Below are 22,672 nucleotides of genomic sequence, written 5' to 3'. Positions count from 1 at the left end.
TCTAACATTGACCCTAAGTGACTTGCAAATATAGAGTCAATTTGTGTTGAATTATTTTTATTTAATTTTATAATTCATTCAGCTGGAAAAACACCTGAACCTAAAACTTGCCAGAAACGAAAACAATCAACTCGAGTATTACAATGGAACAGTTAGTTAATTATTTGTAGAGCAGATTTGTTCTCTGTTTCTTCTTAAATGTGTTGAAGTAGAAGAATGATTATGGACTCTTCTGGAAAAGTTTGTTTAATATTTAATATTTACCAACCATTAATAAATTCAGTTATGTTTTTTTATGTAAAATTATTATTTTTGTCTCTTTTTAAAATTCAGTCTGTCGGAAAACCAGTTGAACTCTTCGATTCTCTTACTTTTTAGGGTTCCGTAGCCAAATGGCAAAAAACGGAACCCTTATAGATTCGTCATGTCTGTCTGTCCGTCTGTCCGTCCGTATGTCACAGCCATTTTTTAAACTTGATCTAATCCGTCCAAATCCGAAGCCATGGCGACCCTACCCCTGTCCATTGTGTTCCTCGGCCTTAACCCGGTACTATTGGTCGTTAAATACCCGATGCATTATGCATGCCCCGCGGTTTCGTTCACGCGAGTCCTGCGCAAACGCAGCTTCTCTGTAACGATTGACTTTTAAATCGGATTTGCGAAATGTTAATGGTTTTGATGGAAAATGATGAATGGGGAAAGAAACCTTGATAAGTTTCATTCATTGGTCGGAAAGTGTTGAAGAAATAATCGGTCAACAATGATCGTGCAAGAATTATAATTCTTTCATCAGAAACAAATAAGCCTTTAAACATGAACTGCCTACGTAAATACTTTAGTAAAGTTATAGGTATTCATAGATTTTCAATTACTTATCACATTTACCGTAACATACCTATACTACTTATACATATTTTGAAGTTGTCGAAGTGTATTATTATGAACAACTTTAAGTACAGGGAGTTTAGATTTGTCGCATATTTGGGTAAGCTACAACGTATCTATCATGAGTAGAGTCTGATGATTTAAATCCCCCCTGTATATTTAAAATTAATAAAATACAAAAGATTTTACAGATTTTGTATGATTAATTTGCATTCGTAACAATTTTTACGTAGGTACTCTCTTATCATCTTTAATTTTTTTCTAAACTAGCCATGGCCATGACCATATCAACATAATAACATACGGACAACGGCCATTATGTACCTATAGGTATGTATTAAAGGTAAAACTTTTAGAAGGCCGGAACTTCCTCTTATCGGTTTGCTTACCAACATCATATTTGAACTTCAAGAGAATATAAATGTGCAAATACATCGGAGGTCCGATGCGTCATCTGCCCTTAACCTCGCGCGACCGGCTCGAAGGATCTGCTGACAGTGAACTGGCCAAGATCAATGATAAAACTTGTAATGATTATTTGAAGTGGATTTGGCCGAAACCACCACACCTTTATTGATAAGGGCCTTAATTTTATCCTACTAATATTATAAATGCGAAAGTAACTGTCTATCTGTCTGTGTCGTTTTCACGCCTAAACAACTGAACCGATTTTGTTGAAATTTGGCATAGACACAGTTTGAGTCATGGAAAAGAACATAGGATAGTTTTAGCTCCGGTTTTTGAAAAAAAATTTCACTCGGGCGAAGCCACGGGCGAAAAACTTGCATGGATTAAAAGGCATCTGATTCACTAACCATTAGCCTACTTTAAATCTACTTTGTACCGGAGAGACATTACGCCTAAAATGTTATGGTTCATAAGTGCATTAGAGACCAAGTTAGTCTAGTAAGGTAGCATAGTAGTCTAGGCCTTTCCCAAGGATTTCTGCGACTGGTCCTGCGCTGCCTGCATCCCAGTGCTTTCCATGATTCTCATCATCGGTTCACCTAGTGGATAGTCTACGAACACTACGTCTTCCAATCCGTGGTCACTCGACAACTTTTCTATGCAATTATATACTTTTATTTAAAAGCGGATATTAAGCTTGAGAGTCATATGATGGTAACACCACCGTATTGATATCAACACCAGAAGCTTCGCTACATTTCCTACCATTTTCATTGCTACTTCAGTTTCTTCTTCAACCACGTACTCAGCCAGTCAACAACAAAGCAGCTTTTAACGCAGTCTTTAACATACCAATCGTATCAACAGGTCCCCACAATTTCACGGCTGGGGGCCCACACAAGTGGAGCATACTGCATCGTAACGTGGCTGTAACCCGATCTTGCATCACTGCATCGTAACGAGTCACCCGTCGAGGAAGCGACAATCATCTTCGCATGTAACGTTCTGGGCTTGTTTTTAGAGTTGCGTTCTGCATATGAGAACCACTGAAATCAATACAGGGTGCCAGGGAGTTGATGTTCAAAGCTAAAATTTAGATTCCTTACATCAAGGTGTATCTTAAAATATTAGGCCAATAATAAGAAGTAGTTTCCTCATCAGCCAGACAGTTTTGAAAGTTCCAACACCTTGCCAGACATTTTTTTAGGATAGCTGCCAAAGCCACGATGACCCAAACTTCATGATTCACCAACATTCTATCCGGAAGCATACGCTGACAAACTTTCAGCTTTTATAAAATGACGTAGGGTCTGGCGTTCACCAGCTCTTAGTCTATAAGCAAAATCGTAGAACATACATGGGGGAAATTAAGATACACCTTGATGTAAGGAATCTAAATTTTAGCTTTGAACGTGAAACCCAAAAGGTTGAACCCTGGATACATTTTACAGGGTTGGCACCACTAGTGAAGGATAAGCTTATGTTTATACGAATACTTACTGCCACTCTTGATGTAAATTATCGTCGTGCTCGTCTCATTTGCCCCCGGTGGAGTTCGAACCTGCAACCGTTGTGTTGTTGTTGTCTGGTAATAGCAACTGGACAACGCATCATCATCCACTCGCATCAGCCATGCGTAGGTATGCAAAAGGTAGGTACCTCTTTTAACTGTCCTAACTATCTATCATTACTTATTCTTACTTACTTTTTCTGCAGTCAGATAAAAATGACCGGGTGACCAGATATATCGTTATTATTTTTGCCTGACTCAGTGCATCGCAAAAAGTTAAATATCTCGAGGGTCATCCCTGACTCATCGTTGATTACAAAATGATAATTCTGAACCCTTTTTGGTGATCATGCTACGCTTAAAATTCTAAAAACCTGACCGGAGTTCAAATGATTTGCCTCCAGTCAGGTTTTTAGAATTTAAATTCAATTGATTAGGATAAACATGATCTGAACCTTTTCAAATCAGATTTCTAGCAGAAATTATAAACTCTTGTAGAGGTTAATATAAAGATTTAGGTAATACTTATTAATGCAATGATTTTTGAGCTATTCAGTGGGCGATTATCAATAAAACGTCGTTTCAGGTACTTATTGGTGACACAATGACCCCGTTAGTTAAATTAGGAAACTATAGTATGTCTTAGCCCAAATGGCCCTGGGTTCAGGGTTCAACTAGGTCGACGTTTCTTGTAGGTATCTTTTAATACTATACAGGGCGTATAAAACTGGTTGGACTGAAAAAGTGGCAGAAGTGACATTAAACCAATTAAGCCAATTGTTCATGTTTCAGACTGTCGATTCAATTCTTGAAACTCTTGAAGTGTACAACTCAATGAAATCAAATTACTAGTATTCTTTAAAAAAATTGTTTTAACTACATTCGAATTTAATCAATAAATAAATAAATCATGGGTACCTATGTAATACGGTAACAGATCTAATTACTGACTGAGTCAAGCAAGACTTGGATTAGTCTAATTGCTTTATTTAAACCAATCGCAGACTTCATCGGTTTCAATAGAGGTGAATTGGGATAAAACGAAGCAGTCATATCAAAAGTCCCTTTTTCCATAAAATAAATTCATGAGAGAGCTTTGTGTGTCAACACAGTCCTAGTGTGTCCACTTCCTTATGAAAGAACTTATTGACAACAAGTCTCTTATTCACCCTGTATTTCTAATCTACAGCATAAGTTACAAGCATTGTCTACAACCGTTTTAGATACAAAGTAAATCTTGCAAATGCAAGCACGTTAACATAAACATTTCTGTCACTTCCGGGACACGAAGCGCGGACCGCGTGGCGAAAGATGCGCGTACGCAACCAATAAATAATGGCGGAGATAGGTTTAGTGATTAGTGACTTATAAGATAGGAAGCTAGTTTTTGACCGCGGCTTTACCTGCTTAAAAATCGATCTATAGAAAGACTCTATGGCGAGCGTGTCCCTCTTTCAAATACACAGACAAATAAGTAACTTTGTTGAATATTTTAAGCTTTTTCCTATATTTCATCCAAACTAGATCAGTGGTACTTAAGTATGACAGATAATAAGTACCTACCTATTAGCGGCCTCTCTAGATTGAGTTTCAATCTGTCACAGAAAGATAGAGAGATGAATTGTTTATTTGCAAACACAATAACCGTAGCCAGTTATACTTAGTTATGGTTATTTTCATGGTCCACCTACATGGTGGACCGACGACATCGTAAAGGTAGCAGGGAAGCGCTGGACGCAGGCCGCTACCAACGTGGAAAGCATTGGGGGAGGCCTATGTTCAGCAGTGGACGTCCTATGGCTGAAATGATGATGATGATGATGAAACACAATAACACACAGTATGCAAAAAAATAGAAGTCTTTAACTTATGAGTACCTATCCCATATATCAAATTTTCCCTACCTATTTCATGCCTATTCATCTGAATTGGTGCAAAGACAGACACACAAAGTTACTTTCGATTTTATATTATTAATATTAGTTTATTACCTAGGTACATTTCCTTTTATCCAAAGGTTGTATGTGTATGTATATGGTTACTAATGAACATCATAAAGCATAACAAAAGGCTTGAAGGATGTTTGTTGTTTATTTACAGAAATAGCTATAAAGTAACATTAATGTGTTTACTAATCCTAACTTATATGATTACCTGTGCAAGCATTTCCGATGGCAAGTAATTATCTGCTAGTTCTAAGGACTTTATAACCTTCTTCTGCTTGGGGTTTGACAGACTTATTATATTCGTATAGGTCTATGCCGTCTATGGGATTTTTTCATCCTAAGATTATAGTTAAACTTGACCAAATAGGCAATATTATGACCGAACGACTCATCAAGCTAGATAAAGAACCTACGTTATTGTACAGTCAGCGTCAAATAGTTCGTGACATCCAAAGTGGCTAAACAGTTGACAACACAACCTTATTCCACTTGTAACAAAGACGTGTTGCGAACTTGCGTACCTACTTTGGGTGTCAGGAACTTTTTGACGCTGACTGTACCTTATCTAAGACTTTTCGTTATCTAATTCAGTTAATTTGCAACAAGTTGTATTTAAATTCTAATGTACTAGCTACTATACTAATCAAAACCACTGATTTTCACCTAACCTGTCAGGTAACTGCTTTATTTGCCTACGAACACGCTACTACATTAGACATGCCATGCCTTGCTCCTCACACACACAAGTCCCTGTCATACAAGTTATTAACAGTTGCGCACCGGCTGGACGGACTGTGATGCAACCGATGCGCAGACAATAACCTTTCGTTGCGATACACTGGTCTATGTGTCTATGCTAACAGGCATGGCACAATGTTTGGACTTCAAACGTTCAAAGGTATAGGTACTCGTACATACAACTACAAGTAAGTATACTCGTAGTATATACAGTGTGAGTCACGTTAAAGTGTACATATGAAAATAGATGAAACTAGACCTATTTTTATCGACAAAAAAGAGGTCAAAATATTTTTGAGATTTTTTTTTAATTTATTATAGAATTTTTTTTCTTCCAATTACTTATTTTAAAGAAAACGTAATAACTTTTAAACTAAGAGGCATATCCTGATAAAATAAAAACAGTAATAATGCTAAATAACAGAAGATACTAAATAAATACATAAAATACTCAGAAAATGCCAACAAATAATAAAAAATTATACTTTTTGAAAAAAATCTGCTTAAAAATTCGTGTTTTTTTGGTTATTTGATAAATTTCTCCAAAAAATGCCCCTATAACCGGTGGTTTTTATTACTTTGTATTATTCTCTATCGTATTACCTTCGTAAAACCAAAAATCGCATGTCTCTATCCCTATCACAACGTTTGCAATGATCGTTTGAACTAAGCCTCTCCGGGCGCGCCATTCAACGCTTCGTTAACAACAAAACTGAAAATGGCTCTAGATTTGTAATTTTGATAAAGACAAGTTAGATTTCAAATAAAAACAAAAGATTTCGAAGTAAAATAAGCATTTTAGTTAAAATTAAAATTGTCTCTACCTGTAGCGGAGAATAATGTTGTGGCAGGCCTTTGTTCAAACGATCATAGCAAATGTTGTGATAGGGATAGAGACATGCGATTTTTGGTTTTACAAAGGCAATACGGTAGAAAATAATACAAAACCATAAAAACCACCTGTTATAGGGGCATTTTTTGGAGAAATTTATCAAATAACCAAAAAAACACGAATTTTTAAGCAGATTTTTTTCAAAAAGTATAATTTTTTATTATTTGTTGGCATTTTCTGAGTATTTTATGTATTTATTTAGTATCGTCTGTTATTTAGCATTATTACTGTTTTTATTTTATCAGGATATACCTCTTAGTTTAAAAGTTATTACGATTTCTTTAAAATAAGTAATTGGAAGAAAAAAAATTCTATAATAAATTAAAAAAAAATCTCAAAAAAAATTTGACCTATTTTTTGTCGATAAAAATAGGTCTAGTTTCACCTATTTTCATATGTACACTTTAACGTGACTCACACTGTACAGTGTGTCCGGGCTTGTAGTGATCAAACTTTAAGGGCGTAATCTATGGACAATTTTATCGATGAAAATACTTCACATTTGGGGCTTGACCCATTTATCGCAAAATTACAAGGATTTAAGTTTTTAATTTTTAGTTTTCACCGCTTCCTTCAAAAACAAGTGAAAACGTGGGTAGCTTAACATTAATAAGCAAATATTTTATATCATGCGATAGCCAATAAAATTATCTTTCAGTAGAAGTAGATAACAGACACAAGTTTCATACATTCTATGGGAGTAAGAATGGATTTAATTAGAAAAATACAAGTTTTTATTCACTTCTTTTTCAGTTATTTTCCAACACAAGAAAAACCAGGTCGTTAAAGTATGTTTGATTTGCATTGTATTATTAGTGTTTGAACTATTCTACAAAAAAAATGTAAATTTATTAGACTACGTCTATTAGTTTCGACGCAATTGTGGAACAAAGATACCCCTACCGAGCCGGTTCCATAGCGCTGCTAACATGCGAAAATGCACTGCTGAAAGAATCACACAACCTATTCCGACGCGCTATGGAACCGGCTGGGAAGGGGTATCTTTGTTCAACAATTACGTCAAAACTAATAGACGTAGACTAATAAATTTACATTCGTTTTGTAGAATAGCTCAAATAGTAATAATACAATGCAAAAAAAACATACTTTAACGACCTGGTTTTTCTTGTGTTGGAAAAGAACTGAAAAAGAAGTGAAAAAAATCTTGTATTTTTCTAATTAAATCCATTCTTACTCCCATAAAATGTATGAAACTTGTGTCTGTTTTCTATTTCTACTAAAAGATATTTTTATTGGCTATCGCATGATATAAAATATTTGCTTATTAATGTTAAGCTACCCACGCTTTCACTTGTTTTTGAAGGAAGAGGTGAAAACTAAAAATTAAAAATTTAAATTCTTGTAATTTTGCGATAAATGGGTCAGGCCCCAAATTTGAAGTATTTTTATCGATAAAATTGTCCCTAGATTTTGCCCTTAAAGTTTGATCACTACATGCCCGGACACACTGTATATTAGGTATAGGCTATAGTAGGTACAGCACATCGGAGTCTTCCAGTGACTTGGCCCACTTGTGGAAATCCTTGGGGGAGGCCTTTGTCCAGCTGTGGACGTCATTTGGCTGAAACTAACGGACGAAGTTCGTTGGTTCGTTCGTTTCAGCCAAATGACGTCCCACTGCGCTCGATCCTGCGCTGCCCGCATCCAGGCTCTTCCCGCGACCTTTACCAGATCGTCGGTCCACCTAGTAGAGGAGGCCTGCCCACCAGTGGCGTAGCTTGGGGGGGGCAGGGGGGGCCATGGCCCCGGGCGGCATATGAAAGGGGGCGGCGGATAAGAAAAAAAACATTACATGAACAAGAAAAAAAAGGTCGACTATGTCTACGTTGAGACTAACAAATCTAGCTATACTGGCAATTGAAAATGAGATACAATTTGATATCGACGATTGTGTAAAAGATTTTGCTTTGAAAAAAGCACGAAGAGTACATTTTTAATCTATTTTTTTAAGTAATAGTAACAAAAATATTTAAGGAGTTTACTTACCCCTCTAAAACTTGCGCCACAGATAATCTTTCGTGATTTCTCTTGTTACAAACCGAAATAAAAAAGTGGTTTGTAAATAGTTAAAGCCATATCTAAGCTACTTTTAAAACCGTGTATTTATTATATTCTGCAAGTTCGAAATTCAAAATTAGCTAAAATGGTAACTGTTAGCAGTAATTAAATCTGTAACTTGCTGCAAATATCTAATGAATTCAAACAAATTATTTTAAAAAATAGCTTCGATACATAAGGTAAACGGCTACTAGTTCGTGATAGTACGTAAGTTCGTAAGTTTTTTTTCTAGCTCAAATAATAAGCAAATGGAATATTATTTATAAAAATTATTCATTACTACAAAAACTCTATTATTTAAGCTATCTAAAAACCCAAGTACCAACATTGTGGTGCCAAAAATGAGAGCAATACGAAGCTTCAAACTCACAGAGAGCCAAAAACAGCCGTGCGGCTTGCAAAGGTTGCTCTCACCGTAAGGTTAGCGCTCCAACTTCTTAAGCTTATAAAAAGGCGAAGGAACGTCCATTTAAATAAAACTTGTAATAGTGGTTTCATGTGTTTCTTGACAATTGATTTAGCTTAGAAAAAAGTTATATGAAAACGTAGAATTCCTTTAAAATTGCGATTAATTGACTCACGAAATAGCGTACATATTATTTTTCGGGTGTCCCCTATTTCGTGACACTACCGATTCAAGGATATTATGGATAACATTTTGATGCTTGGTTTTTAAATAATTATTTATGATAATTTAAATGTAAGTTATGAAACAAATAATTCATTTATTTAANGTACACTTGTACCTAATCTACTTTGCCAGTCTTTTGCTTTCATTTATTATTAGTCAAACATAACTACGCTATTATAACTTCAAAATATGATTTACTAAAAAAAATGTCAAAATCCTTTGGTAAAGTTCCATACAACTTGATGTGGTACAATTTAGCCGACTAGGTGATAGTGCTTTTAAAAAATCGGTAAAAAATATAGCTTATAAATACCGAAAAATGTTTCAAATAATTGTAATCCACACTAATTTACGCTTCTAAATAATATATTAGAAACACCCTGTGATTAAATTTAACAAAATTACAATCTAAATATGTATTGTCAAAAGTTACTTGAAAACAATGAAAAAATACTTCTCAAAATAAAACACACGTGTTTGTTGTCACGGCAAAAACCACATGGCCGATATTAATTGATTTTAGTTGTGTATCGCTGAGTGTTGCAATTACAGACATTTAATAAATACTTTACGAAATATGAGGGTGGTACAATTTACCCGGCGGTACAATATACCGAACTCTCCCCTATTTCTTGCTTTTTAGTTAACTAATTATTACCTTGATGTTACCACTGAAGGTAGGCAGTACATTGAGACCATATTCTTAATGTATATTATAAAAAAGTTCATCCCCAATTTTCCACCCTTGGGGGTGAAATATTTTCTTCAAATTCACATGAAACCACTCTTTTGATAATACCTATACAACAAAAAAATAATCGTTCAAATTGGTTCATAATCGGCGAAGATATTGCGTATAAAAAAGTTCATCCCCAATTTTCCACCCTTGGGGGTTGTTTTTTTATTATTAAATTTAAATGGGACCACCCTTGAGGTATTACCTATACGCTGAAAAAAGATTTGTTCAAATCGGTTCATAATTGGCGGAGTTATCGCGCCCCCCCCCCTAATTTAGAATGACGTAATATATGGACGGCCCCAAATCAAAATGTTATACTAGACTCACATTATTTCTTATGAATATTTCAGGTAAGCAATATCGTCAATTTCACATAATTATTTTATTCTAATTTTTTTTATCGTTTTTAACTTTATTAAACCTTTAATCATTATTTAAATATCCTAACTGGATGCATAAAACCTTATCCCGAAATAGGGGACATGAGTTCACGAACTTAGAAACAGAGCAAAATTTTGTCACGAAACAGGATCCAAACATGAGGTCCGCAGAAAAATTAATATAAAAAAAAGTTCAAACTGTATAACTATAAATTATGTATTAACTTACTGTCAAAAGACCAAAGTTTAGCATACAAAAGCTTTCATACTGATATCATGCTTGGTTATTTTTAAATAAAATGTTAAAGTCGTAAGAGCCTTAATATACCGAAGTAGGGGGCACTTACCTTATTATACATTTTTCAAACCACTTTTTTAATTTCGGTCTATAACAAAAGTAATCAAGAAAAAATATGGTGGCGCTGGTTAGCTAGGGTAGGTACAACCCTTAATAATATTAAGCNTTGAAAAAAGCACGAAGAGTACATTTTTAATCTATTTTTTTAAGTAATAGTAACAAAAATATTTAAGGAGTTTACTTACCCCTCTAAAACTTGCGCCACAGATAATCTTTCGTGATTTCTCTTGTTACAAACCGAAATAAAAAAGAGGTTTGTAAATAGTTAAAGCCATATCTAAGCTACTTTTAAAACCGTGTATTTATTATATACTGCAAGTTCGAAATTCAAAATTAGCTAAAATGGTAACTGTTAGCAGTAATTAAATCTGTAACTTGCTGCAAATATCTAATGAATTCAAACAAATTATTTAAAAAAATAGCTTCGATACATATTATACATTTTTCAAACCACTTTTTTAATTTCGGTCTATAACAAAAGTAATCAAGGAAAAATATGGTGGCGCTGGTTAGCTAGGGTACAACCCTTAATAATATTAAGCACATAATATGTTATTCCTTCTAATTCAATGAGCACTATTAGTCCAGTAGAATTAGATTTTAAATCGGAAATAATTCCTACAAAAGATTTTATTGCTTTAATGGCTTCAATCATTGGTTGCCCATTAAGACTCTCCTAGGTTTTCGACTTCAACGGAGTTGTGCTTAAGTGGTGGGGGCCCCCGAAAGGGGCGTTTTTTAGGTTTTCCGGTTATACCGCGTAAAGGACTTACCCTATCGAAAAGTGGTCTTTCTGACGGTTAAAGGGTATTTAATCCTGCATTAAATAAGACCAAATTCATATGTTTTGGACAAACCGTTCTCGTGCAAATGTTTACAGTGTGTCCGGGCTTGTAGTGATCAAACTTTAAGGGCGTAATCTATGGACAATTTTATCGATGAAAATACTTCACATTTGGGGCTTGACCCATTTATCGCAAAATTACAAGGATTTAAGTTTTTAATTTTTAGTTTTCACCGCTTCCTTCAAAAACAAGTGAAAACGTGGGTAGCTTAACATTAATAAGCAAATATTTTATATCATGCGATAGCCAATAAAATTATCTTTCAGTAGAAGTAGATAACAGACACAAGTTTCATACATTCTATGGGAGTAAGAATGGATTTAATTAGAAAAATACAAGTTTTTATTCACTTCTTTTTCAGTTATTTTCCAACACAAGAAAAACCAGGTCGTTAAAGTATGTTTGATTTGCATTGTATTATTAGTGTTTGAACTATTCTACAAAAAAAATGTAAATTTATTAGACTACGTCTATTAGTTTCGACGCAATTGTGGAACAAAGATACCCCTACCGAGCCGGTTCCATAGCGCTGCTAACATGCGAAAATGCACTGCTGAAAGAATCACACAACCTATTCCGACGCGCTATGGAACCGGCTGGGAAGGGGTATCTTTGTTCAACAATTACGTCAAAACTAATAGACGTAGACTAATAAATTTACATTCGTTTTGTAGAATAGCTCAAATAGTAATAATACAATGCAAAAAAAACATACTTTAACGACCTGGTTTTTCTTGTGTTGGAAAAGAACTGAAAAAGAAGTGAAAAAAATCTTGTATTTTTCTAATTAAATCCATTCTTACTCCCATAAAATGTATGAAACTTGTGTCTGTTTTCTATTTCTACTAAAAGATATTTTTATTGGCTATCGCATGATATAAAATATTTGCTTATTAATGTTAAGCTACCCACGCTTTCACTTGTTTTTGAAGGAAGAGGTGAAAACTAAAAATTAAAAATTTAAATCCTTGTAATTTTGCGATAAATGGGTCAGGCCCCAAATTTGAAGTATTTTTATCGATAAAATTGTCCCTAGATTTTGCCCTTAAAGTTTGATCACTACATGCCCGGACACACTGTATATATAGCCTTCCTCAATTTATGAGCTATTCAACACAAAAATAATTATTTCAATCAAACTAGTAATTCTTGAGATTAGCGCGTTCAAACAAACAAACAAAATCTCTTCAGCGTTTTAATATGAACTTGTTGTTGTTGATTTTTGGCGTCGAACTTTAGACCAGGCATACGGCTAGGCAACGTAGTCGTGCAGGAGGATACAAGGAAGAGGGGCAGCCACAGTAGGTAACACAGAGTCGTTCAGGTAAGTGCCAGGAAGAGGTGCAGCAACCGCAGTTAAGGAACGGCTGGAACGTACAAGGATAGGCGCATCCAGCTCGTAAGCCTTGATAGGGTTACACTGGTTGAGGCACTCCTTTTAAAGACTTGGAAGGCTGCGGGTAACGAGCCATTGGCCGTGGAGAGGGTCATTAATTATACACATATTTTCTACTTTGCCGAACATTTGCACGAGAACGGTTTGTTCAAAACATATGAATTTGGTCTTATTTAATGCAGGATTAAATGCCCTTCAACCGTCAGGAAGACCACTTTTCGATAGGGTAAGTCATTTACGCGGTATAACCGGAATACCGAAAAAGCGCCCCTTTCGGGGGCCCCCACCACTTAAGCACAACTCCGTCGAAGTCGAAAACCTAGGAGAGTCTTTATGGGCTACTAATGAAGCCATTAAAGCACTAAAATCTTTAGTAGGAATTATTTCCAATTTAATACATTTTTGTGTTTAATTCTACTGGCCTATATATACTACTAGCTGACCCGGCGAACTTTGTTCCGCCTTAATGGCAATAAATAACGGGATAAAAAGTATCCTATGTCCTTCTCCTGGCTCTAAACTACCTCCCTGACAATTTTCAGCTAAATCGGTTCAGCCGTTTTTGAGTTATAAGCGAAGTAACTAACACGACTTTCTTTTTGTATATAGATAATTTAAGATAATATTTACTCTCAATTGACAAATAAATACTTTAATACTTGTTATTATTGTTTATTGTTATACACCTAGTGTTACATAATAAAGCTGAGCTATTTAAGAAAATCAAACTTCCTGTGGGTTTCAAGCAATTGCTTCTCTTTAATGTATTTTCCTTCTGAAGCAGTGCGTGGTAGTTTATTTTGACTTTCAACAAATAAGGTGAATAGTGTACCTGAAGTCCATTCAATATAATATTTAAACTTTAAAATATTTATAATTAAAATAAAGGGCGGCGGATTTCCGGACGGCCCCGGGCGGCGAAAAGCCACGCTACGCCACTGCTGCCCACGCTACGTCTTCCAGCCCGAACGACGGACAAAGTAGGTAGGTACTTCTACATTTGGAAGGCAGAGGTAGGTGTAAGAGAATTTTGTTTTGTACTATCAACACTAGAATTTCCGAAATACCTACTTAAAATCTATTATTTTTTATTATGCGACGAAATAACGCAAATTGAATTAGGTACAAATTCCTAATACAGTTAGCTAGTGTGAGTACGAATGCAACTTCAAAATCAAATATTTCAAAAATTCTTAAGTCGTCTTATCATTTTTTAAGTTCATTTTATTACCCATATTCACATCACGAAGTTTCCAAACAATATCTTACTAATCCCACTTAGTTTAGAATGGCGAACGAAATCTATCTACAAGAGATAAAATTTTCGTAATCATCTTGCACTCTTTCAAAATAACCAACGAAAATAACTTTTTGTAATATTGTTTGAGTAACGAGTGAATGAGACTGTTAAAAGGTCACTAGTTTTACGGTTTGCTAATTACAAATGAAAGACAATAAATGGGTTAAGTAGGTAGGTAGGTAAATATTTTATTTTCAGCGCCACGAAAGGCATGATATAAAAGTTAACCTCTTCAATTTCATTTAATATTCGGCACATTTGACCGTAAAACTTCTAAGTTTTCATGGTTTTACATAGGTATTTTTATCTTTTAAGTTAATTAAGTAATGCCTTCGCAGCGTAGGACGTCCACCCACAAGGTGGACCGACGACCTGATAAAGGTAGCAGGAAGGCGCTGGATGCAGGCCGCTACCAACCTTGCGATGTGGAAGTCATTGGGGGAAGCCTATGTTCAGCAGTGGACGTCCTATAGCTGAAATGATGATGATGATGAAGTAGCTTTGAGACAAATTGTAATTTGTTTCTAGTTCGTAAACCGTAAGAATTTGTTCCTCAAATTTTTTGATATTTCCAAAAAAAAAAACTGTACCTATGGGGCGCGACTTTCACTGGTTGGATTGCAGGAGTAACATATAAAGCCGTAGCAACGATTGAATAACACTATGTAAAGGTCATATTTAAACTTAAAATACTTGCAATAGATTGTAGGGCACCAATCACATATTCAAACACATCTCTCCTTTTCGCTTTAGTGGAAACCGGGCCTTACTGCTCCACAAGCTCTGACCTCTGTCTCAATTGTACGCCGTGCCTCATCGCAATTTCATACAACAGGTGTTTATTTTGCTAGTTCGCTAATTTCGCACTTTCCACAGATAATTATAACTCTTTGTTGCGTAATAGACCCGTCTCCTCTGCAGCATCTGCAGTCACGACCAAAATGTTTCATCTATGCAATAAAGTTATTATTGAATTGTTTGCCACTTCAAACTCAACTCTAACTTGTTCAAAATAAGAGTCAAGAATGTTGGCTGCGACTTTTTGCGAGCATTGTTGTTCTCAGAGCACAAAAGTAGTAAAAATTATATCAAACAGTCAAAGGCAGCCATTGCGCAACCTCGTTCTCAATACGGTAATGGTGGATGTCGCTAAAAAAACGAAAGTAAAGGAATTGGAGCGACCAATGGATACAATGGCATGGCAGACACGATTCTGAGGGAAAAAACGAACACTTCATTTGTTAGATACGAGTATGTTTAGGTATAGTTACACTTCATAATAATATAATATTTGCTAAGTAGGTACTATAGTACTTACCAACCGGCCGCTACCAACCGGGTAACATGGAAAGCATTGAGGGAGGCCTATGTTCAGCAGTGGACGTCCTATGGCTGAGATGATGATGATGATGATGATAGTAGGTACTTACATGAAAAATTAATAAAGAAATTCCTAAAAAATAGGTGTTGCCCACTACACAAAATGTTGGGTCGACAGGAGGTAAGTAGGCGAGTATTTTTGTGAGATTGGAATTCGCTTATTGGACGACAAAACCAATTGCAGTTACAGATTCAAATCCTGCTGGTTTATTCCTGAGAACTGATCGGATAGTTGTATGTTCAATTGTTCATCCAATGAATTAGGTACATAAGTCACATTAGTATTAAATTCAAGCTTAATAATTTAGAGGCCTAATAGTAGGGTTAGAGGCCCAATTGGTAATAAAAACACCTGACATTTTTAGAGATAACTAAGTAGGTATAATATTTTTTATTAGGTCGAAGTACTCTTGAGTTGAGACAAAGATTATAATAAGTACAACCTTTGTTTCAACTCCAATTTTCGAGCAATGAAACTCCTATGAAATGAGGTTGAATTGCCTTGAAGGTTAATGTATCTTATTGCCCATGAAGTTAGAGGTTTATGTTCAGTTGAAAAGCCATGCTGATAGTCTTACAAAGAATGCCAAATTGCCAATAAATACAACATAATATTAATATAGAGCTTGTATTATGAACGATTCCTGAAAAAATACTGAAGCAGTAACACACAGTACAGTGAAAAGTAAGCATAAGTCAGTCAGTCAGTCAGTCATAAAAACCGAAATTCTTAAAATTATAAGCTTCAATTTCAGCTTTTCAGGTAGACTAATTTCAGTTTTTAATCGGGACATCTTCAACATATCTTAATAAGATGTCCTACCTACTCTCGACACTGATTTTCAGATGGATCTTTTACCTCCCCACACGTTATGACTTAAATTATGTAGAGTCAAAGTACCCACCCACAAGTTTTTTACTAAGTAAGTAAGAACTATCATAATTAACGTCACAAGACCCTCTAGTCCAGGGATGGCGAACCAATGGCACGCCACAATATTTAGTGCACGCCCACCTATCGCAAAATTCACTATAAAATAATGTGTTTTATTGTATAAGGGCTATCGTATTTGCCCTCATCAGTTAGTGCCACTGTTGAGTAAGGTCCTGTCATTCGCCAGTGGCACCACTTGTACTATACGGTATAGTATCAAATATCACCTAATGCTATCAATGAGGGGTATAGACTATACCCCTCATTGATAGCATTAGGTGATATTTGATGGCACGTCTAAGACTTTATCAAACATTTTTTCGGAAAAGTGGCACGTTGATACATAAAGGTTCGCCATCCCTGCTCTAGTCTGTCATGAGTCTGTCATGAAGAGATAGCTTTATGAGGTAACCACCTAAATTGTGCCGTCTCTTTTGTGTGTTTACTTCTTTCTCTTAAGAGTGTGGTGTATTAAAGTTGTTTCTACCTACCTATCTAGCCCTGGAGAAGTCGTGGAAATCTTTAGGGGAGAGCTTGTTCAGCAATTGACGTCATTTGGCTGAAACGATCAAACCTAAGATACCTACTTAGCTATAGTGAAGTAGTTGCCTAATCATAACACTTTTTGAAGAATCGTGAAACTTTAAACAGCAGTTTTTTTTACATTTGTAGATTTCTAAAATTGGGCTATTGTAAACAGCCGAAACTCAGGTCCTTTTATCAAAAGCAGTCCAAGGCAGCACGTTTCCAATCCTTTGCAGTAGGGGGCAGAGCAGCTGATAAAAAACATAAACTGACTGAGTTATGAAAATGCATGCCCACGTATCTAGGTCAAAATGGAGCCTTGGAATGATTGAAAATAGTTCGCCCTTTTTTGTTTTAACAGACATACAGGGTGTCCCAAAAACAATGGATAACCCTGTAACCATCGATAGGCTTCACCATGGTCTCCCTAACGTCCAATTTTGACCCCAGTAAAAATATCACCGTTTTCAAGATTTTTAACTTTTTGTGCATTTTTAGAAAATTTCCACCTGCGAATACTTTTTCTCATGCCATTTCTACAAATGAGGATATTTTTCAATCTAGTTTTTTTCCTTATCACAAGGGATAGTTGGGCTATCAAAAGAAAAGATTAAAGTTCAACAAACTAGTTTAAAAGTATGAAAATTTTAAGAAATTGCCGAGAAGAAGAAAAAATTAATTCATTGTCTTGCACTTTTGATCAGCCACCGTGTAAAAAAAATGTAGGAAGACCATCGTGCCCATTACCTTAAAAACTTCCTTGGTTAATTGAGATTCTAAAAAGGTATCACAAGCCTATGTATTCTGTATTATTTTTATCTTATGGCTACTTGAATAGCAACAAGTATGAAAACTGCATAAATGAGTTTTTCTCGTAATAGTTAAACTAGGACTGCATAGTGGCATTAAATACAAATGGATAATTTTTAGCGTAGGAATTTTAATAAAGCAACATTTTATCATCATCATCATCATCATTTCAGCCATAGGACGTCCACTGCTGAACATAGGCCTGTACCCCAATGATTTTCATAATGACCGCTTGGTAGCGGCCTGCATCCAGCACCTTCCTGCTTACCTTTATGAGGTCGTCGGTCCACTTTGTAGGTGGACGTCCTACGATGCGCTTTCCGGTACGTAGCCTCCACTTTAACCCTGCCGCCTCAGTTCTGCAAAATACTGTGCCCTGCCCATTGCCACTTCAGCTTGCTGATCCGTCGAGCTATGTCAGCGACTTTAGTTCGTTTACGGATCTCCTAATTTCTGATACGATTTCGTAAAGAAACCCGAGCACAGCCCCTTCCATAGCACGCTGTCCAAAAAATCCACGTTTCCGAGCAGTGTATTATCACGAGTATCTGTCTATAGGCACATTTATAAGGTTTAAAACAAAAATTAAGTAATCACAAAAACGCAGAACGGACGGCCAATGGGGCAACAGGGTTCAAGTGGAGGCTACGTACCGGAAAGCGCATCGTAGGACGTCCACCTACAAAGTGGACCGACGACCCCATAAAGGTAAGCAGGAAGGTGCTGGATGCAGGCCGCTACCAAGCGGTCATTATGAAAATCATTGGGGTACAGGCCTATGTCCAGCAGTGGACGTCCTATGGCTGAAATGATGATGATGATGATGATAAAATGTTGCTTTATTAAAATTCCTACGCTAAAAATTATCCATTTGTATTTAATGCCACTATGCAGTCCTAGTTTAACTATTACGAGAAAAACTCATTTATGCAGTTTTCATACTTGTTGCTATTCAAGTAGCCATAAGATAAAAATAATACAGAATACATAGGCTTGTGATACCGTTTTAGAATCTCAATTAACCAAGGAAGTTTTTAAGGTAATGGGCACGATGGTCTTCCTACATTTTTTTACACGGTGGCTGATCAAAAGTGCAAGACAATGAATTAATTTTTCCTTCTTCTCGGCAATTTGTTAAAATTTTCATACTTTTAAACTATTTTATTGAACTTTAATCTTTTCTTTTGATAGCCCAACTATCCCTTGTGATAAGTAAAAAAACTAGATTGAAAAATATTCTCATTTGTAAAAATGGCATGAGAAAAAGTAATCGCAGGTGGCAATTTTCTAAAAATGCACAAAAAGTTAAAAATCTTGAAAACGGTGATACAAAATTGGATGTTAGGGAGACCATGGCGAGGCCTATCGATGGTTACAGGGTTATCCATTGTTTTTGGGACATCCTGTATAAAAAGGAGGAGTGGTAAAGGAGGACTTTTAAAAAGGTGGAGTACCGAAAGGAATGTTTCAGAAAACCTAGATAGCTACATATTTTCCTGGTGAGTGAGTTTCTTCCGCCACTTCTTCTTATCACCATGTTGTCCCGAAGTGGTGGTACACAAGCTATATTTGGGACATGTACTGTACAAGTGCCCTGGAAAGGGCTTAAGTAGGTACTGAATAGATTATTTGATTTGTTGATTTGATAAAGACTTGAGTGAACAACTTAAATTATACCTACTCAAAAATCAATTCAAACTCAAGTAAATAATAGCCAAGTAACACCGCACCGATACCACGGTAAAAATATAAGCAAAGGTAGGTTGGTAGGTAGGTAGTTATGTAGTTATCAATCCATGAATTACTTAACTAGATATCACGTTTTATAATCTGCTTGGGTAGGCGTGAGAATAACAAATGATTACGATATAATACTCAGTAAGTACCGTAATACTGTTGCCCACGACTTGGTACGCAGGGCGAAGGTACTTAGTGTACCAATTTTTATTTTGTAAGAGCAACGAATTTTCGTTAACCTTTGAACTGTGATGTGACACGGTCTAATAAAGGTAGGCCTCTACCGTTTCAGTTATTTTGCAACGGAGCGAAGTTGCTATTAGTTATTATAGGTAAGTACTTCGAGTTGCCACTGTGGTCTAGTGGTAAGACCACCTGACTCAGACCCAGAAGTCACGGGTTCTAACTTCTATTCCTAGTGGGGGCAAAATTTTCTCAGTTTTGCTGGTGGTCTAAGTTAGTCTGGCTAGCTACGTCTATTGTAAGTCTTTCGCTATACAAAAATATCAACAGCGTTGTTGTGGTCCGAAAGTCAAAGGAAGGATAGCCAGTTTCTGTGTGGTAGTGGATTTCAGGTGAAGCTCGCTTCCACCTTCAGTCTGATCATCACTTTCCATCACGTGAGATGCAGTCAAGCAAGAGCTTCTTCTTTGGAAAAAAAACTTTCAATATCCTGTTATACTTTTAATTTCATCCGTTGATTCACCAAAACAGCTGTTTGGGTTTTATAGACACCTTACTTTATTAGTAAGCATGGATCTATAAGGTTCTGGCTTTACAACAGGAGTCGCAATGAAGTTCCAAACGAAATTCATAGCTACCTGAAAATATCCAATCTTTCAAAACTCAGTAGATAACTTCTGAGCTATAACTACAACCATAAAACTGTTAATAAATAAGTAGATCAATCAAGACAACCGATTTTATACATAACCGTAGATAATTTGAATTCCTCACTCATAAACCATGCTCTACCTAGCAGCTCCAGTGCTCGTTACTAAACAAAATATCTAGATTTAGTGCAGCCCTCGAGCACTTTCACCAGTGATTAGAAGTAGCTCGTGATCCCATCACTTCCTGGCTACCGACTGAGCAGTCACGAGCGCTTTGTACAGATCTATCTAACTGCTTTACATGTCTGAAATAGCTAAAAGGGATTGTAAAGTTGTTGTTAAATATTAACATTCGTAACGTTTCGCTAATGATATTATTAAGTCATTACTGTAACATAATTATCTAAACTAGAATAACTTAGAACGCAGAGCGCAGTTACAAAACCATTTTAACAGACCAGACCCGTAAATGTTAGGATTAATTCATACTAAGCAATATGTAAGTAGTCATAAAAAATATGCAAGTTTTATTTATCGTACTACGTACCAAATTAATTACATTAACAAAACAAATTAAATAAGAACCACGTTAATTAATAAACAACGCCTGAATTGATAAATTAGCAAAGTCATAGCAACAGACCTGTGCCGCTCTGAAATTAATTGCTCATTCAGCATTTTAACACTACCAGTCTTCCTACTATTTTCAAACGTGTTTCTTGTTTAAATAGCAATTTAAACTTAATTAATTGGTACTAATAATTAATTGTAGGAGGAAGTAAGCTATTTGCTTCTGTTACCGGCCACCGAAATGTAATTTAGCTTAGTTTTGTGACACCGAAACATAAATAACGACGCTGCGGAACGGAACGCCTCCTTTTTTTGTCATGTGTGGTTAGAACATTGGGTTAGAATAAAATGCCGCCTACTGTCTTTCACATTTGTCTGAATGCGCCAATAGAAACTGGCAGTGTTTCTAACAAATAAAGCAACTTATTTAGTAATGATTTGTAAACTTATTTTTGTAATACGTAACCACTGTGGGTTCTTGTGCGGTTGTAATAGGGGCGAGTTTGCAACAAAAATGGGTAACCTCAGGTGCTGTCGTGTGTACTTAATGTATAAAATACAAATAAAAGCGTTATCATTTTCTTATTACTTTATTTTTGTAATAAACAATGTAGCAACATAAGGTACAATATTAAGCAACTTCATAACATATTCAGTTTCAGTAGCATACAGAAAAACTATTTTATTTTATTAATTATTTGCTTAAGTATACGAAATAATAATAAAAATTAAATTAATGTCTTTAGAACTTGCGAATTACCTGACAACAATAAAAATACTGATTCTTTGAGTCAAGCAACGAAAAAACATATTAGTTGCAAATTAGCCTCTATCACAACGAGACAAGACAGTAATTTGTTCAGCTTGATGTGCTGTCGTCAGCAGTACTATAATAGCAAAATGAAAGCCTTAATATTCAACAACATCATCATCTCTGCATAGCAGCGACTTGCTCACTAATCTGCGTGAGCATCTGCGCAGACTTGTGAATGTTCTCGAACTGGTAGCCCATGTGTACGGAGATCAGTTGCATCTTCTTCAAATTCTCTTCTGTGCTTTCCATGAGGTGCTCTGTGGTTACAAACTCCCGCGCTGCTTTGGAAAGGAGCTGGAATCAGAGATATCAAAATTGTAGAGATATATTAAGGACCTTAGAAATATAAATATTGTCTTTTTCTACATCAAATCAAAGTATGTAGGACCTTTTCAAGGTATTTTACGTCTCCTAAATCTAATTGTCCTAACATAAAATTCTATTCTATTTATAAGTAGGTAAATACAAGTGGGCCATTCAGTCAGTAAGTTATGCACTTATAATAAGACATTTTGCAATGTGGTTGTTATAATTAATATTGTTTGACATCCTAAATAATAAATACCTCATTAGATTTTGATCCTCGCTGGATCTGGCGGGCCAGGGATGAAATATTATTCATGTTCACTTGCACTCGCTCAGCTAACCTCTGTTTGGACTCGGCAAAAAGACATCGCGCACTGCTCGACGAAGCAGAAGTCATTGCGAAATTTAATAAGGTTATCGCAGTTTAAATTATATCTTAAAGCCTAATTACGAGGCGAAATTTTAATTAGGAAAATACTTGGTAGGTGCTGACTGACAGGTACACAAATCAAAAGTCAAAACATTACGTCATTTGACATTTGACTGTACATCAAACGTCAATGTCAACGTCAGACGTCAACTTACAAACCTTTTTTTTTAAATGGCAACCACTAACTAGTGCTGCCGATCAACATTAAAAGATCGATAGTATACCG

The 22,672-nt window shown here is 35.7% G+C and overlaps 1 protein-coding gene across 1 annotated transcript; it reads right to left on the bottom strand.

The window, feature by feature from the left end:
• Positions 1 to 21,689: 21,689 nt before the first annotated feature.
• Positions 21,690 to 22,524, bottom strand: BORCS7 (BLOC-1 related complex subunit 7). Its single transcript, XM_028308124.1, has 2 exons — positions 22,276 to 22,524; positions 21,690 to 22,004 (listed from the first exon to the last, which is right to left on the bottom strand). The coding sequence occupies exons 1-2, from the start codon at positions 22,411 to 22,413 to the stop codon at positions 21,825 to 21,827; spliced, it is 318 nt and encodes a 105-aa protein (XP_028163925.1). The 5' UTR covers positions 22,414 to 22,524; the 3' UTR covers positions 21,690 to 21,824.
• Positions 22,525 to 22,672: the final 148 nt, after the last annotated feature.

Source organism: Ostrinia furnacalis, unplaced genomic scaffold (assembly GCF_004193835.3).
Source record: "Ostrinia furnacalis isolate ACB-3 unplaced genomic scaffold, ASM419383v2 OfSCF2392, whole genome shotgun sequence".
Lineage (NCBI taxonomy): Eukaryota > Metazoa > Arthropoda > Insecta > Lepidoptera > Crambidae > Ostrinia > Ostrinia furnacalis.
This window is presented reverse-complemented; position numbering and strand designations above follow the sequence as displayed.

Excerpts from the sequence above, each read along its gene's own strand:
- BORCS7 (XM_028308124.1), bottom strand. The coding sequence starts at position 22,413 with ATGACTTCTGCTTCGTCGAGCAGTGCGCGATGTCTTTTTGCCGAGTCC. Across the intron at positions 22,005-22,275 it reads GAGGATCAAAATCTAATGAG|CTCCTTTCCAAAGCAGCGCG; the intron begins GTATTTATTATT and ends CTCTGATTCCAG.